This window comes from Erythranthe guttata, chromosome 12 (genome assembly GCF_056151865.1).
Source record: "Erythranthe guttata isolate IM_541 chromosome 12, IM_541, whole genome shotgun sequence".
Classification (NCBI taxonomy): domain Eukaryota; kingdom Viridiplantae; phylum Streptophyta; class Magnoliopsida; order Lamiales; family Phrymaceae; genus Erythranthe; species Erythranthe guttata.
This window is the reverse complement of record NC_142544.1, coordinates 1,753,276-1,772,563: the sequence shown is the minus strand read 5'-3', so window position 1 is coordinate 1,772,563 and position 19,288 is coordinate 1,753,276. Positions and strand designations below refer to the sequence as shown.

The 19,288-nt window shown below is 31.7% G+C and overlaps 2 protein-coding genes across 2 annotated transcripts; both read right to left on the bottom strand.

Annotated features, from left to right (window-relative positions):
* Positions 1 to 5,788: 5,788 nt before the first annotated feature.
* LOC105953504 (AP2-like ethylene-responsive transcription factor ANT) lies at positions 5,789 to 9,031 on the bottom strand. Its single transcript, XM_012977172.2, has 9 exons — positions 8,585 to 9,031; positions 7,901 to 8,492; positions 7,743 to 7,825; positions 7,578 to 7,586; positions 7,386 to 7,474; positions 7,225 to 7,298; positions 7,055 to 7,105; positions 6,845 to 6,921; positions 5,789 to 6,448 (listed from the first exon to the last, which is right to left on the bottom strand). Exons 1-9 carry the CDS (start codon positions 8,850 to 8,852, stop codon positions 5,943 to 5,945), a joined length of 1,749 nt encoding a protein of 582 aa, XP_012832626.2. The 5' UTR covers positions 8,853 to 9,031; the 3' UTR covers positions 5,789 to 5,942.
* Positions 9,032 to 14,950: 5,919 nt separating this feature from the next.
* On the bottom strand, positions 14,951 to 15,819 carry LOC105953430 (short-chain dehydrogenase virD). Its single transcript, XM_012977089.2, has one exon. It carries the CDS (start codon positions 15,817 to 15,819, stop codon positions 14,977 to 14,979), a length of 843 nt encoding a protein of 280 aa, XP_012832543.2. The 3' UTR covers positions 14,951 to 14,976.
* Between the last annotated feature and the right edge of the window lie 3,469 nt (positions 15,820 to 19,288).

Below are 19,288 nucleotides of genomic sequence, written 5' to 3'. Positions count from 1 at the left end.
TAAATAAATAAATGAAAGGTGAAATGCACGTGACATAATTTTGAAATATTAGTAATTATAATTCTATTAGTTTATTATGCCTTTTTTTTTTCTTTTTTTTCTTTTTTGAAGGATGAGATTTTAAGGTTGTACCATATAATGAAATCCACTAAAAAGAAATAGTAGTGGATAGTTCACTACATACATAAAATATGTAAGATGACTCGAAGGATGATTGCTACTCTACACTTTATATGGTAACATGGTACAGTGTACCTGCAAAATATATGTGGGCTATATTTCATTTTATTACACAATTATTGACAAATTCATTGTTGGTGTAGGACTTGTTTCAATTTGTACCACTCTTTCTAATTTTTTCATATTTAGGATATGTTTGGCTAAATCTATTTTAAATAGTTTAGAAACTTGTCTGATAAATTGTTTTAAGAGTTGATAAACTGACAAAGAAATTGTTGGTGGAGGGTGTTTGGCGAGGGTGTTTGGCTAAGCTTATTTTAAACAGCTGATAAGCTCTTACGTCTGATAAGATGTTTTTAGAGCTGATAAACTGTTACATCTTATTTTTAGGATTAATTTTTAGAGTGTTTGGATAATGAGCTTATTTCCTATTTCTACTCATTATAAGATCTTAAATAAAAAGGTGGGGTAGAGATACTTATTTAAAAAGATCTTATTTGGTCTCCAACAGCTTATTTAAAAAAAATTAAGATCTTTTTTTTAAAAATTACCAAACACTTTGGAAGAGCTTATAAGCTCTAAAACATCTTATAAGCTCCTTTTAACATCTTATAAGCTTAGAGCCCGTTTGGCTAAGCTTATTTAAAACATCTTATAAGCTCCTACATCTGATAAGATGTTTTAGGAGCTGATAAGCTGTTAGATCTTATTTTAAAAAACATTTTTTAAGGTGTTTGGATATGTAGCTTATAAGTTACTTTTTGTTTTTAACTTGTTCAGGTGTTTGGAAATAAAAGGTCTGTTTATTGCTATAATGACAAAAAAATACATGACGCCAGTATAATTGTTAAACTTATTTGACTCAAATACTTTTGTTCCTAATATATTATTATAATATTTACAAATTAATTTTTCAAATAATAATAATAATAATATAAAATTATATAATAATATAAAATAAAAGTTGTAAAAGAAATATAATTTTTTTTTAGATGAAAGAAATATAATTTATTATGGAGATAATAAGAATATTCGTGTATTTTTATATACATATAAAATATAAATAGAGAATAATTTTTTTCACAATTATTATGATAATTACGATAATTATATTTAACTAATTATTAATCTTGATTACAAGAACACGTTGTTTTGATAAAATAAAAATATTATTAGTATTCATGTAATATAATAAAGTATTTGAGGGTAATTTTGTATTTTAAGTATTTTAGTAAAGAAGCAAATAAGATCTTAAAGAAAAAATGTGGTGTATAGGTATTTTTTTAAAAACATCTTATAAACTCCCTAACAGCTTATTTTTTGAAAAAATAAGATCTTTTGCAATTTTTTTACCAAACACCTTTTAACAACTTATAAGCTCCTAAGCATCTTATAAGATGTTTTTAGGAGCTTATAAGCTTAGCCAAACAGGCTCTTAGTCAAACACCCTCTTAGTTCAACTTCTACCACTCTTCCTAATCTTTTCATATTTATGGCTTGTTTGGATAAACTTATTTTAAACAATGGATAAACTTTTACGTCTGATAAATTGTTTCAAGAACCGATAAGTTGTTACATTTTATTTTTAGAATTAATTAGTGTTTGGATAATGACCTTTTAAGCTCTTTTTACTTATTATATGATCTTAAATAAATTGGTGGGGTGGAAGTACTTTTTAAAAATAATCTTATTTGCTCTATAGCAGCTTATTTTTTTAAATTATCAAATATTTTGAAAAAGCTTATAAGGTCTTAAACATCTTATAAGGTCTTTTTTAACGGCTTATAAGTTTAGCCAAACACTCTCTTAATTTGCATTTTTGTAAGTTTACCTATATCTTATTTTTTGAAAAATAATAACAATCCACACTATTTGGGCACGAATTTGGCTTGTATTATGGTCGACAAATGACTTTAATTAAGGTTTGTTTGCATGATAATTTGCAAACTAAAAACGAGACATAAAATTACAAGTTTGAGAATTGAAAAATTATATGCTAAAAAGGATAGGCTATTTACAGAAAAACCAGATCCCATATCAAATTTAGCTGTTTCCTACCAAACCACATGCCAAACAGATCACTATCATAGAAAAATTAAATTAAAAATATGTATAATAATATAATCCTTTGATTAAATTAATATAAACTTGCCACTTAAATCTAACCAGACCCACCTTGGTCTAATGGTCTGTTTATTGAGAGAATAATATCTTATATATTAATAATTAATAAGTACATCTATTATTTGGGTTTATTGGGGATTATTAATTATTACATTATCATGTGTTACTGTAGTATTATTTGTTGATTTTCAGAAAATAAAAAATAAAAATAAAAATAATAGTAATAATATAGGTTTAAACTTTAAATAAATAGAGACAAGTCTTATCGGATCGTAATCGTGTGGTCCAGATCCAGGCTTTTTTCTATTAGATTGCTGAGGTGGAATTTGGGCCACTGGATATATTTGAGATTGACAGCTGTCTAAATTCTCAGCCCAAGTAATTGTTGTTGGACGATATTCTGTCGATTTGGGACAATGAGGCCCATCCTCCATAAATAATTTTCTCTCATTCATCAAATAAAATATCTCTTAATTAATTGTAATTTATTAGTTTTTTTTTCTTTTTTTTTTTAAGACGAAGGAACCGCAGCCAATCATATAAATGAACTGGATAAATCTGTATTATTGTATAATAGGTTATAAACCACAGTAGACTTAGGGTGTGAACGAGCTCAAGCCGAGCTCGCCTGTTTTGACGGGCTCGAGCTCGAGCTCGTCGAGTTTTTTTTTTATAACTCGAGCTCGAGCTCGAGCCCATTTTGATTTTTTTAGTTATTAAATTCTATTATTAAAAAATATTTAGATTATAATAAAATAAATTCAAAATAAATAAAAAATAATTTTTGATTATATATATGTTATTTAATATTTATATGTTATTTTTATATTATTTCTATAATATTTTATATTATTATACGTTATTTAAGTAAAAAACAATATATAAAAACAAAAAAAAAAGTCTCGCGAGCCGGCTCGTGAGTTCACGAACAACTAAAAACAAGCTCAAACTCGAGCTCAAAATACTCCAGTTCGAGTTCGAGCTTTTTTCGAGACGGCTCATCGAGCTCACGAGCGGCTCAGCTCGTTTACCACCCCTACAACAGATTAACCATGTGTAAAAAATCAATTTAGCGACCGTTTGTTAAAGAAACTATTAATTAGTTTTTGGTTAGAGAGTATATAGCCTCACAGGCCAGACACAACGACGCAATTATCAGGAGCGCGCTCTACCACTGAGCTAATAACCCATCGTGCGAGCCTCCCACTGGAGGCCCGCTATGCCAAAAGCAGAGAAACCACATCCCTCTCTTTCCTTTTTCCGCCCCCATGTCCCACGTGTGGCGGCATGGAGGCGAAACAAAGGGGATCCTATCGACTTGTTCCGGCCTAGGCTAATAAGTTCATGAGCTTTGGTCTTACTTCACCGTCGAAAACGAAAGATGCTTCATAATCGTACAAAAAGAAAATTGTTATATATACGTTCATTATATTAAATAAATTAATAAAGGTAAAAAATACTTTTTGCAAATGTCTACAAGCGTGCTAGGGAATTGTAACCATCTCAGAAAAGTCGGAAATCTTGCAAATCGGTCCGACAATAAAAGATTAAAAAAAGCTTATTTTAATAAGCTGTAAACATTGAGAAAGTCTTTAATTGCGTTTAGATGAAGATAGTTAGATAAAATTGTAGTATGAATTGATCTATTTTTAGTTGATTTCGACATGTATTAGTTGATTTCAGTTTTTTCTTTTTTTTTTTTTTTTTTTTTTGTTATAGTCGAATTGGACTTTTTTGTAGTTGTTTTCAATTATATGTAGTAATTTGTCAATTTGGTAAATTTTGGGAAAAAAAACCGAAAAAATGAAGTTAAAATAATGAAATGGAAATAAAAAAACGAAAAAATTGTATTGATTTTTAGAAATATTATAATCGTTTTTGAAAATATTATAGTTGATACTTAGTGAAAAAAATATTAAAAAATATTATTTTTTTAATAAATAAAAAGGAAGTAAAAAAAACATCAAGTATGGATAATGGATAGTGAATAGTGGAGAGGGGTAAATTAGAAATAACTAATTTGGTTGATCTCCCAAATATAATAAAATGTCTACACCCATCCTCATAAAAAAAAATATATTAGAAGAAAAATATTAGAGGGGCTCTCAGTAATAGCCCCTTATTCTAATCGCGCCGTTAATTATTTAATTTAAGGATAAATAAAGAAAGAAAGTAATGGTTGGAAAAAATTGCATGTACGTCCTTGTAAAATTCCATAATTCTTAGGGTAGGGCCTACTGGATCTTAGACACATGATACAAAATTAATTCCCAACGCAAAAGAACATAAAACCACAATTATTCCCAAGAATAGAAACTTATGATGACGCAATGAATGAAGTCCAATTATACACATTAATGCATTCTAGCTTTTTTTTTTTTATTTTTTTTTTTGATTTCCAGATCTTGAAAATACGTGTTAGAAAAAGAATAAAATTTGCTAGATGCCCTCACCAATTAAGCCACTTTTGAGGATTTTAATTTTTTTTGGGTAAATTACAATCAAATCCTTAAGATTTGCTATAATAATTATAAGGTCTCTGTAATATTCGTAATTACCACCACTTCATTAAACAAACATGATGTTAACGTTACAAACCCTAACGTCAGGGGTGGTTGTCATACGGACACCACAGGGATTTCAAAGCTATTATATCATATCTCAGTGCGCTAATATTTTGAATATTTTCAAATAATAATTTTTTGGCCATATTTCCTTATAGTCGTTGGTGTCTTAGGGGTTAATTGTAATGAATGAACAAAAAAAATTAGTCCAATTTTTATTTATTTTTGAAAATATTAGAATCCCTAAATCTGGAAATCCAAAATCAGTAAAAAACGGGAAGCTTGAAATTTGAAAATAAAAAACCCTAAATTAGGTATGCTATAATAAATTTAAGTAAAAATTGAACCAAGATTTTTTTTCATTACAATCACCCCTAGGGCACCAACGACTAATGAAATAGGGTAAAAAGTTAGGAATTTTAATTATTTAAATAGATCAAAAACTGTTACATTTACCCCATGAGGTATGATACAATAATTTTAAAGTCCCTGTTGCATTTATAATTACGACCACCCCACTGATGCTAATGTTTATAACGTTCCGTTAACTTCCGGATTCGTAATTAGCAATGACAGAGGATTTGTTCAACCCTACACCCGGTGATAAACACCGAGTGGGTCTTCTGCTGCCACGTGTAACTTTTTTGTATTTTATATTATATTCCCCGCTAGAATTTACCTTTAGGAATTTTAGAAAAAAAAAAAAAGGGACACGTGGCAGCAGAAAATCCACCCAGTGTTTATCACCGGGTGTAGGGTCGAAGGAACCATGACAGAGTGATCTTAAAGTTATTATGACATACCTTATTCTGGAACGGATATTTTCTCTAAACATTTATTTTATTTAACGATTATTTAATTATTTACTTCAATTTTTTTTTTAATTTTTGTTTAAATAATGGAACTCATAAAACCAAAAATTGAGGCAAATTAAATTAGAACATTAAAAACCATAAAAGGTAACAACATAAAAACCTAAACCCCCTTAAATCTCTCCCACAGAAAATTAGAACCAGATGAAAGTCTACATTAACTGTTCTTTAATTAAAAAATAATAATAATAATAATAATAAACTACGATGCATCAGCCCATGCATAGAAAAGTGGTACTTGTGGCCTCATCTGAGCCGTTGATTGGATCCAAGAAAACTCAGATCCAAATTGCATCGAACGGCTGTTATTAATATTCCCATCCGGGCTTCCTTCTCTAGAGCTGCTCAAGCTCGTCACAAGCGAAGACCCACCCGACAAACGACCCGCGGTACTCCGACCCGCCCCGTCCCAAACCTGCGGGTCAATTACAACCGACCCGCTTACCGATGAACTGGAGCCGTTGAAATATTCCAACGCTGGTTTCTGATGATGGGACGGCTCGTAGAGCGCCACGTCATCGGTGGGGTGACTAACGGTCAAAGTTGTAACGTCTGTGTTCCGCCTGGCCATTTCGCCTGAGAGAAGCGTGTTGCTTTCCATGATTCTTTCCACGTCGTACTTTGATGTAACGAAGTTGGTAACGGCGTTTAGTCCTCTGAATTTTATTGCAGCTACATCGTATGCCTCTGCAGCTTCTTCTTGTGTGCCTGGATTTATTATATATGTCAAATTAAAATATCACTCCTTATTCTGATTATAATATTTTCGGGATTATTTGAAAATTAAACCCCCAAATCCAATTTCGAAATCAGAAAATGAAAATATTTTATTCCAAAATTAGAAATAATTGTTTAATTATTTTCTAAAATTAAAATCCAATCATAAATCAGATACATAATATTCGGGAAAGTCGAAATATAGTAAAAAAAAAAAAAAAAACATGATTCCGAAGTTGATAAACTATTCGAGTTCTAAAAAGACAGCTCGAAAATTCCGTTTCAATTTTTTTTCCTAATATAAAATCCATTATTTAGGAATTAACTAAAAATTAGTAAAGAAAAAAAATTAAACATTTTGAGAGAGGTAATTATTAATTAACTTACTGAATGTGCCTAGATAAAGATCCTTGTTCCCTGCAACTCGGCCAATCCGAGCTTGCCACCTGCCATGCTGATGATGCCTGCTAAACAACAATGTAAAATATAATTAGATTTCACAGTATAAAAAGGTTCATTTTCTTGAAAAAAAAAATTAAAGACCTTATTAATTAATTAGCATATACTAAAATCCATTAATTCATCATTAATTAAGACCTTGTCACTCCTCTGTAAATAGAAGCTCCCCTAGAGAAACCACTACTTCTCCTGCAAATTAAATCATTTGTGGGACCAACAAAAAACTATGTAAGAAAAAATAAATTGAAATTTAGAATATTCTTAATTAATTACATATATACAGAATTAATGAAGAATTAATTAATTACCTTCTTAAGTGAGCAACATATTCTTGTCTGTTCATGCTGTTCATTTCTTCAAGCTCTTGCCGATAATTTTCCACCTATACGTTATTAACTCGAAAAATTCATTAATAATTATCTCAATGTTTCGCTTTAAAATAAACGAAAAAATCGAAAAATCGACGTACAGCGAAATTGATATGGGTTGAAGGCCCCCAGTACTTAAGTGCTGCTAAATCATAAGCCCTTGCTGCTTTTTCTTCCATATCATATCCCCCTAAATTAAAATAAATAAATAAAAAATCATTGTTTAGTTTGATATACAGATCATTAATTAATATATTAAATCCCGAAAAAAATAATAATAAATAAATAGTTACCTAAGTAAACTGGCAAGAAGTTCATGTGTCATCCATCATCACCAAGGAACCAAAGATTTCAGGGAAGAGAAAAAAACAATAAAAAAAAATAAATAAAAAAATTAGTATTTAAAAATGAGTTAATTTAATTAACGAAATCTAATAAAAAAAATAAAGAAAAAATACCTTGTCTTCCCTTTCTGCTTTGGCCTTCCTTCTTACAACTGTTGTCCCATAGATGAGCTTCGTATCTGCCTGTCCACCTATGCCTGATGCATTATCAACAAGAAGATGAGAGAGAGAGTCTAGAGAGAGAGAGAGAGAAAGTCTAGAGAGAGAGAGACCTTGTGACACCTCTGTACTGCGAGGTTCTTTGTCCGAAAGTATCAATAGATTTCCGGTGAACAATCTGCTTCTGATTTTCAGGCAGCCCTCTTTTCTTCTTCTCCAACGCCATCATCGTACTATCCTGCGAGCTCATAGTCAAACTCAGAGACTGTAAATCACCATTGCCACCCGCACCACCAGATTCCACCCCATTTTCCGCCATCAACGCAGCATGCACATTTCCCGGGCTGCAGTTTCTCGAAACCCAGTTCTTTGCGCCGCCGCCGCCTATTTCGTCGTCCGCCGCCATTGATGGATGCTGATCGGCTTCTTTGCTCCGATGATGATCGTCACCACCACCTTGTAATAACAAAGCCTGGTAGTTATAATGCGGGTACTGATCTTGATGAAGTTGGATAATTTGTTGCGAGTTTTCTTGGCTATGGCCGCCGACAAAATCCTGACCGTTGATTAGGGTTTTGTTGTTTTCGTTTTCATGGGTTTGATTATAGTACGTGCTGTCTAGGCTTAGAGCCATTCCACCTCTTTCGTAGTGATGGGCATGGGCCCCCATTGTTGCTCCAGTACTAAAGAAATCCTCCAGTTTAGCTGTTTACAGTACAGTTCAATTATCACAGTTAAAAAAAAAAAGATTTATATTATTATTTAAATGCAGTAAAAAATAAATAAATATGTAGTGCCTGGTGGTTGTGAGGTGTGGAAAGCTTCCATCAAGCAGAGTGAGCCGTCAGACTTGATCGGCATCATGGTTAAAGAAGAAGAAGAGTTTTCACCGTAGTAATTAATTCCTGGGTAGTTGTAACTTGAGGGAACTGTACCGGAAACAACTGTAGAGGATGGCTGATGATCATCACCTTCTTGATGATGATGATGATGAGATGATGATGATGTGTCGTCCATGGTGGGAGCAGAAAGAGAGAAACCCAATAACCAGTTAATATTGTTCATTTTGTTTTTGTATATATATATATATATGGAAGAAAGCAAATTCAAATGATTGGGAAACAAATAAACTAATGATGATGCATATCTAAAACTCTATTTCTCTTCTTTTGATTTGCTTCCCTCCATTTTTGTAATAAGAGAGAGAGAGAGAGAGAGAGAGAGAGAAGTTGGTTTGTTTTGTTTTGTAGCTACACACTACACACACTTAAGTAGGAAACTGAATCTAACCCTAAATCTTTGCTCTCTGTTTCTCTCTCTTAGTTTAGTTTCTCTCCCTAGAATTGAAAATAAAGAAGGGGGGGGGGGGGGGGGGGGGGGGGGCCCATAAAAGAAAACAAAAAGAATGAGTTTTACAGCAAACAATGCTGGGAATCCTTACTGCATATATTTTTTTTCTTGCATGGGGATCTGTGCATGAGAGAAATAATACCATACATCGTTCTTTATTTTGCTTTCTTTGTTTTCCTCAGCTCCCCACTCCTGCCTCCCTCTCTTTTTCAATTTTTTTTTTTTTTTTTTTAATTTAATAAATATTATTTGAATATGCATGCATTCATCTATATCTCTGCAGCAAAGGCAACTTTATTTTCTATTTATTTTTTAAATCAACATTATATTATATATGCGACAATAAGTAAAAATTACAATTGTTTTTAACAACTTTAAAGTGGGGGTCGTGTTCATACGATAAAACCCGTATCGAAATATAATTCCTTATTTTAGAAAAGATAAAAATATATATGCTAAATATTTTAGTATTCGTTGCGTAATGGTATATCAAACATCAATACAGTATACCATACGGAATACCTAAATTCAAACAAAAAATTACGGAATGCCCAATCAAATTTTCGGTTCGGTATTTCACACGTACTGAATTTTTGGTTCGGTCGGTAATCCGACCGAGTGAACTCGCCTACGTCAGAGAGCCAAATCGGAAGATGACTTCTTATTCCTTCACTTTTATATAATTATTTGTAATTTTATATTTGATTTTTATTAATTGTTATTATTTTTAGGTCCAAAGCCTGCAATATAATAATATTACCAACTAAAGAACATCAGTTTCTGCAGAAAGACAGCTCCTTTTTTCCTTCTCCACTGCAGGAAACAATAACTCATATATATAATTAATTAATAAATGATGTAAAGGGATTTGGATGTCACACTCTTTTACTCTCCGTGATTCTTGAATTTTAATTAATATAAGATTGCGACCAAAATATTAATACGATTTTGACATAACATTAATTAAATGAGCTCTCTCTCTGCTGTACATTATATTGTCTCATTAAAACTGTACGTATATCTTTTGTTCTCAATATTTAGGGTTTTTTTTTTTTTTTTTTAATTTATTACAACTTATGACATTACAAAATCTTTACATAGATTTCTCCGGGGCAGAAGACAAAAACTGTCTCAGATCTCTCTGCTCACTCAACCAGTACACAGACACACACATATACATATATACATATATATATAGTGTAAGTTACAAAAACACCCCTTAACTTAAGCTAAATAACAAAAAATGCCCCCACCTTTTCGTAATTACCAAAAACCCTTTGAGGTTTTTGTTTCCGTCTTATACCAATCCCACGGATTTTTTTTATTCCAAGGAATAAACTTTACACAATTTCAGATATTTTTTTTATTTCTCACCTATTTGACGTAAGGTATAATAGACTATACGTATTTTCTATTAAAAAACTCGATCAACAGTTAATCAGAGTGGGATTTTGGTTATTACGGATATATAGGTGGGGTGTTCTTCGTTCTTTAACTTAAGTTCAGGGGTTTTTTTCGTAATTTACCCCTTATATATATATATATATATATATATATATATATATATATATATATATATGGATGTGTATACACAGGGCCGGTTCTGAGGGGAGGCGAAGTAGGCGGTCGCCTAGGGCCCCCGAATTTTTGTAAAAATTTAGGGCCCCCAATTTTTTTTTATACCCTTTATATATTAGTATTTATTTAAAACAAAATATATATTATATGTATAATTATTGCGAACTCTAATTCATGAATAGATATTGATCGACGATTTTTACTTATTTCTACAATTCCTCTAATCATGGGGCCCTCAATTATAATAGTGCATTAGCTATTTATTTTTATATATTTACACTTGTTTTAGTGCTACTTAATGAAAATTATCCTTAAAAAAAATCGGGGGCGCTGCCCCCGAACCCCCGGAAATTTACAACCTTGCCTCTAGCTATATACCTTACAAAAATGAGTTAACATAGATTTTATCATCTTTTTACAAAGAGTTTTAATGAGATTGTAGAAGGGCCCCATTTTTCAACAATCTTCAAGTCTCGCCTAGGGCCCCCAAAATCTCAGGAACGGCCCTGTGTATACAGCTATGTGGGTAGTACTATGGGCTATTGACGTAAGGTATAATAGACTATACTTATTTTCTATTAAAAAACTCGATCAACAGTTAATCAGAGTGGGATTTTGGTTATAACGGATAGGTGGGGTGTTCTTCGTTATTTTACTTAAGTTCAGGAGTTTTTTCGTAATTTACCCTATATATATATATATATATATGGATGTATATACAGCTATGTGGGTAGTACTATGGGCTACATATATATATAGGTATCTGGCTAGTAGTTCTGTATGCATAGTTATTGTAGTATTGGTTAGCTGAGGCATGTGTGGACAGGGCTAAACGATGCCGTATGGAGGTGTCTTGACAAAAGTCTTTTTTTTTTTTTCTTTTTTTTTCTTACAAATTTGAGAAAGTGTATATAGTGTGTGAAGAATTGACACAGAAATTCAGCAAATGGGTTGTCAGTAAAGAGAGATAAAGTAGTTTGACTGGTGCATGCTTTTGTAATTTTTTGTACCTTTGTTTGGTTTGGGTCCCACACTTTGAATGCCATTATTTATAAATTAATCTTATATAATAATAATAAACTCTTATATTATAAAAAAAAAATTGAATTCGCGCAATATTTTGGTTTTTCCTTAATTAAAATTTAGGGCAAATTACGGCCACCCTTAAGATATGGCAAAATTACGAAAAAAATCATCGCGTTTGAGTAATTATCGTCAGCCCCTAATTTTAAATATTTTTACGTAAAATTAATGTAATTCGGTTATTTACCAAAGCAAATCGTATATATGAAATGTTGGCGTACCGAAATTTCGGGTCGGTTTTACCGTCTTAACATCCCTAAATTTACCTCTGAAGGGGTTTTCTCATAAGATAATACATAATTGAGTGGTGACTAATTATCCAAACAATAGGGGTTTTCGTAATTTAACGATAACTCAGGGGTGGTTGTAATTTGCCCTAAAATTTAAAACGCTTCATAAAATATTTTTGTTTTTTTTTTTTTTTTTTTTGTTATAAAAGAAAAGTAACTAATTTAAACTTGACTTGGTAGAAAAAAATAAACCTATTTTTCTCGGAGTCAACATTATTATATAGGGTAAACTACAACTGCTCCGAAGTAAGGTCTATTTGTGCAAACCCCCCCACCCCCCCCCCCCCCCCCCCCCCCCCTCCCCCCCCTCATCTTTCTATATTTACATTCACTTCCTTGCAATTTGTGGATTTCTTACATTAACACCCTTTTGTAGGGGTAGTAGATATAAGAAATTCACAAACTACAGCAAAATGTAAATTTTCAAACATGAGGATTTTTTTTATAAATATAGGAGGTGGTTTTACTTTTATCCTATTATATATATACTATATACTTGTATTTGTATATATATAATTTATTAGGTTTACCAAAACTTCCAAAGACCTTGAACGAAAATGGTAAGTAAGCTGCTTTGTCTATTCCCAACAGAATCTTGGGGAATATTATAGGGTATGAGCATGTATATTGAGCACACAATAGACGTGACAATGTAAAGTATAGGATAAATTACAATCACCTCCCTGAAGTGAAGTGTAATTGCAAAAAAACCCGTCTTAAATCTATTATTGTAAGAAATCTACAAAGTGTGTGGGTGAATGTTATTAATTAAAAGTGAGTGTTCGTTTGTAATTTACATGTAGATAACAAATACATTAGTTAAAGATGAGGGGTCTTTTTGTAATTGAACTAGAGGCTGAAGAAGGTGATGGTAATTACCCAAAGATTTATTTTAACTAGCTACTTCATTATTGGTCCCAATTTTATAAATTCATTTCAATTAACTATGATTCAACTATTTAACTTCAATTATGGTTAGATTAAACGATTGTATGAAAATACTCTAATATTATTTAAATTAATACAAAATAAAAACTTAATTATTTATGAATAAAAACCATTTGGCGAGTTAGATACACCCGATTATTAACCATATACAAAATTAATAATTACCGATTAAGCACATACAAATGAATGTGTGTGATTATATGTATATCTACGATTAACAAACATCCCAATATAAATAACTAGATGTAACCATGGGCGAGTCCAGCCCATAGCTAGGGTGAACTCAAGCCCCCCTCAACTATTTAGCTTCGATTATAGTATATTATTTGGTCCACCTAATTATTATTTATTTCATGCAAAATTCAAAATATGCAAAAAAAAGTCCTAATTTTTTTCTCCCCCTAATTTATCCAACAAAAAAAGGTCCAATTCTTTTTTTTGTGGTCGATGCCCTAAACCCCCGAAAATTTAACATCTAATTACCCTTAGCATTACAATATCCGAAATACCAAATTAGGATAATTAGCTAACCAAAAAAAATTAAAATTAAAATACCAAATTAAGGTGTAATTAATCTAGGGCTAAATACACTTTGCACCCTTAAACTATAGGGGTGGTAACACTTACCCCCTTAAAGTTACAAATGTAACACTTACCCCCCTCATTAATGAATTTAATGATAAAACTTTGACTTTGAATGATGTGGCATTTTTTCTTCCCAAATTGTCCTTCTAGCTATTATATTGATGCATATATAATAAAATAGTTTCAATAATATTTCAAAAACTAAAATTTATAAAATATAATAATTATTAAAAAAATATTTTGATTTTTGTTTAACTCCACATTTTAATTACTATAGACCCTAATATAAATAAAAATCTCAATATTTTAAAACATATATAAAATACGTTAAACATTCGCGAGAAAAAAATATTCAAGACTTAAATGGCCAATTTTTTTATAATAATTATTGATTTGAAAATTTATTTAAGTTACTTAAATATAAATTTTAATAAAATAATATTTAAATATTTAGACGTTTAAATTATAATTTCTTATTAACTTTTGAATACATTTTGTGATTCTCCAAGTAAAAAGTGAGATGATTATATTAGAGTCATATACGTATTAAAATAACTATATAAACTATAAAATTATACTTAAAACTCGAATAATCGTTAACTTTTTATTAGCTACAAATGAACACAAGGTAAAACAAAAATAAACTAAAATTCAATTTTTTCATTCATAGATTTACAATATTGAAATAATAAAATTAAGTTTTGGCAAAGTTGCCGGATTTTTTATTATTACATATTCATTATTTATTTAATGGCTAGAAGGACAATTTGGGAAGAAAAAATGCCACATCATTCAAAGTCAAAGTTATACCTTTAAATTCATTAATGAGGGGGGTAAGTGTTACATTTATAACTTTAAGGGGTAAGTGTTACCACCCTTATAGTTTAAGGGTGCAAACTGTATTTAGCCCATTAATCTATGAACTATTTATGTAGTTGTGATTAAGGCGTGACATAAAGGAATGCAGAATATATAACTTGAAAGTGACTAAACACAAAATCTTGTATTCATTATAAGGCATAGGCTACATTTCACCCAATCTAGTATCTATCTATCTCTTAACACATCTTTCTCTATTTGGAATGCCAGCTTTCGGAATTTATTATCTAAACAAATTTTAGATTTTTTTGTTATCATTTTATATTTTTTATTTTTAATTTCGTCATATATAATTATTTGTACATATATAAATATATATATTTAATTTCTTGTCAGAGTGTCGTCGTTTCACGACTTCCCCAACTACTTTTTTCCTTCCAACTGTACCCCATAAAAATTGAGACTTTGAAGAACAAATACATATAAAACAATAAAATGAACATTAAAAAAAAAAGCAAATTAAACATGTTTATTCATTACAAAACAATCTTCTTCAACTTAAATCGTTTGACAAAGAACAAATCCCTAACCCAGAGTGGGGACCACGAAAGAAAGTCAAACAACCCCGTCATGTGACCGTACGCGATCGTCTTAGGAGGTCTCGAGCTCATAACCCTACTCGCAACGTGCCTAGCGAACACGTCAGCTTCTGTCGACCGACCGCTTTGAGACGCCCTAGCTCTCTCGGCTATACTCTCCTTAAAATCCCTATACATTCTCCAATCGCGATTGATGGTATAATTTCGCCCAAAATTTGACCTAATTGCCCCTGGATAGACCAAAATGACCTTGATATTAAACGGCATTAGCTCAACTCGAAGTGCGTGCGAAACGGCGTGCACGTAGGCCTTGCTAGCGCAATAGGAACCCGCCCATGGGGTAGGGACTTTCCCAACAACACTTCCTACATTCACTATGCTTCCACCACCACTCCTCACCATGTGAGGCACCACTTTTTGAACCATCCTCAATTGACCCAACGCATTTATTTCAAACGCTCTTCTGATTTCGTCTAGTGAAAGTTCAGCCAGTGGGCCCGTGCTTCCGATTCCCGCGTTGTTGACTAAAATATCGATTCTGCCGCACCGTGATATCACAAAATCTACCGCCTCTGCGACACTCTCATCTGACGAGACGTCAAGTTCTAGGGTTTCAATTTGTTCGGATTTTAGTGATGCGAGATCGGACATCCTATGCGGGAGGTCAGATGCGAAGACGGTGCAGTTGTGCTCGGCGAAAGCTTTGCAGTATTCGTAGCCAATCCCGCCTTTCGAGCAACCGGTGATTAGGACAACCTTAGAATTATGATAATCACTCATTTTTACTTGCCTTTTTTGTTGTTCCACTTATGTTGGTTATTGGAAGATATATATATTAATTCAAGATTCCACTATGTTTGATCTTAATTGTTGTAATCTTCCTTGTGTTTGTAGTTTTGTAACTCTAACTTAAGAATATTCTTCGTTTATTCTTTGATTGGCCGGCTAGGGTAATTAATTATAAGAAATTAACATTAATTAAAATTAATTTGGTCTAATTAGTACATATCTATGGTGCACGGACACGGATACGTGGACACGGTGATACGCGGATACGGACACGGTGATACGGCATTTCCAAAAAACTAGGATACGGACACGTGGGGGATACGCGTAAATATAAAAAATATAGGGGTACATTTATAAATTGTAAAAAACATGTATAAGTCGTCATTGCATAAGAGAACCACTCGCCCTTGTTGCTCGTGTTCTTGATTGCCGTCGCATGCTAGACTTTTGGAGTTTTTGGTGGACTCACAAAGAAAACAGAGGAAATGTGTATTACAGAGAAAATAAAATGCGCATTTTTTTTATTAGAGCTCTCCTTTACAACGTAAGAGAAGTGTCCCAATTTTTTAAAATTGTGGACACTGCCCGATACGAGTGTCCTACTTTTAGCAAAATTACGACACGGCCCGACACGGGTGTCCGAGAAGTGTCCTGGAGTGTCCGAGTGTCCAGGTATCGGATACGGGGACTCTTCACCTTCTAGAAGTGTCCGTGCAGCATAGGTACATATATATAGTGATAGTACCGACAAACAAAAGTGCTGATATTATCAAGAGTTTCATCAATATTCCAATTGTGGGGCTAATGTTCGAACATGCTAAACATAGCATGTGTAGGATTTCTCTTCTTGTAAAGTAATTTCTTTAGTGTTGCTCTTTCCCTAAATTCATAGAGCGTCATGTATTTTTTGGGGTTCGGAAAAATCGAGTTTCGACTCGATTTTAATTAAATTTTTAAGTAAAATAATATTCATTTTATATATAATAAACAATGCATATGCATTATCAATTTACGATACGTGACAAATGCAAGTTCAATTTTTTTTAAATTGCAGTCACCCTCTTAAGGTAAGATTAAATTACGAAAAAATCATATTGTTTTGGTAATTACAATCAACCCCTCAACTATGAATCTTCTTACATGTTCGCCCTTGCGGTGTTAAATTTATTGAAATCTTCTAGATTATGTGGAATATTCTCCGGCCAGTTTGTATCCGTTTTTACCTCATTCGAGCTCCATGCACTAGTAGAAAATTTGTTTATTACTATAATATTTTTTGCTACGGTAAAAAACCGTAATAAAAGGTATTTTTTATTACGGAACAATTTTGAAGTCGTAGTAAATACTAGGATTTGCCGTAGCAAAAAAAGTATTTGGTACGGCCATTTACCGTAGCAAAGCTTTTGTCACGCCCGTATATGCTACGGGACAAATGCGTAGGAAAAGCCTTTTTAGTACGAATTTGATACATTTTGCTACGGTTAATGATCGTTTTTTAAAAGCCATTTTTCTACTAGTGATGTCTTGACCACTGAATATCATATTGTCGTGCATAAGAAGTTGCATTTTTGCACAAAAACGAGTATAAACTAAAGAATATTCTAGGGAATCTAGAAGATTCTGTCAAAATTGACACTATATGAATGGACGTGTAAGAAAAATTGTAATTGAGGGGACGATTGTAATTATACAAACAAAAATGATTTCTTTGGTAATTCAACCTTAGTTGAGGGATGATGACACTAATTTACCCTTTTCTTTTTTTTGGGACAAATTGGTATTCAAGATTTGACTAAAAGGGAATCCAATCAGAATCTAGGCAAAGCACAAAATCTGATGCTTTTTTTTTTTTTTTTTTTAACCTCTCTGAAAAGATATTAAAACAAAGAGAAGCAATATAATTCTGAACAATATTCCTGGAGTTCATATAGGGATCTGTACCCGACGGAGAAATACATTACATCTTCTTTTGCTTTTCAGTACTGTTTCCCCTTTGTCTGAACCCCCACAATTTAAAATTAATTAATCCACTCTGTAAATTCAATATTCCAAGTAATTCTTTTTCTTTAATCAGAATATTCCCATGTAATTAAAATAATTATTTTGGCTTAATTTATTTCTCTAAATAAATTTAATTAAGTAAATCTTTGATGAGTTGAAAGCATGCATGCAATTATAACATCACTAAACACAAGTCAACTGTGACTAAAGTAGAATACAGATAGCAACCTAACTGTTTGTTTAAAGATTAAAGAGCAAAAGCTCCATCTTTTCAGTTTTTTTCTCTTTCCCCTCTCCCATTAAAAAAATTTAAATTAAATTAAAATTAAAAATTCTCTTACCAATTTTTATTGGCAAACCCATAATTCTTCACTCTGTCTGAAATGTCGTATTCCTAGGCATGCCTATCATATGTCGTATTCATTCATCTAGAGAAATAACATTTGTAATTACCTAAATTCAAGTTTTAATTTTTTTTTTATTTGAGTAAAATATTAATTACTATATGTTCATTAATATATGTTGGCGCCAGATTTCTCAAATTAAGCGAGAGACTTGAAGAAATTTGTTGCTTTGTTAATCAAGATTTGCAATGACGTAGAATTTTTTTTATTTATTTCCTTGTAATTGTTTTAGATTAGGGAAGAAGATTTATCTTTATTTAAATTAAGTAGCAGAAATCGTGAAGGATTCTATTTCTTTAGTATTAATTTTTTTAGTTTCAAGTTAGGTTTAGAGTGCATAATTTTTTTAGGTTTAAGTTAAGGCTTCAAGAGAGCAGTCTCTGAATCAATGTGTGTCATCTGTGGAGTTGTTACCACATATTCATATTTTTTTCCATCGGGCCTTAAGAAAGATCGGTGTTTCGGGGAAAATGCGTAAAAGATCTCTGGAGAGATCGTTTGTCATTTGAAGGGAGTTCACGAAGTGCAGATTAAGGAAGTTGCGGTGGAGAAGACAAGAAGTTCGAATAGCGGACAAGAACAACATATTACATAAAGAGGAGATATTTATTGTTTTTAATAAATTCATATATTGTACGCATAAAACTAACCTAGCGAAAATTTTGTTTGCAGGTCCCTGCAGATGTAGGTCACGTTTCTGTTCGAATCACATTAAATACCGTGTGTCTTTTATTCTGCTTTATAGTTATAATTAATAATTATACACATTTAATAGTTGTAACATAATAATTGTGGTAACAATTAATCCAGTTCAATAAAATAAGTAGATTTCCATAGAGATATAAATCAACAATATGAATATTATTTTCCTTTTAATCAATGTAATCCTCCAAATTAAATATTATTTTTAATTAAATGATTGGTCTATAAAATATGAAGTATTAGTGTATTACATTAGGGTGTATACATTTGACCAACATATAATTACATGCATTAACACATATATTACACACCGCTATGTGTATGGCCTTTAAGATAAATTCCTTTGTTGGGCC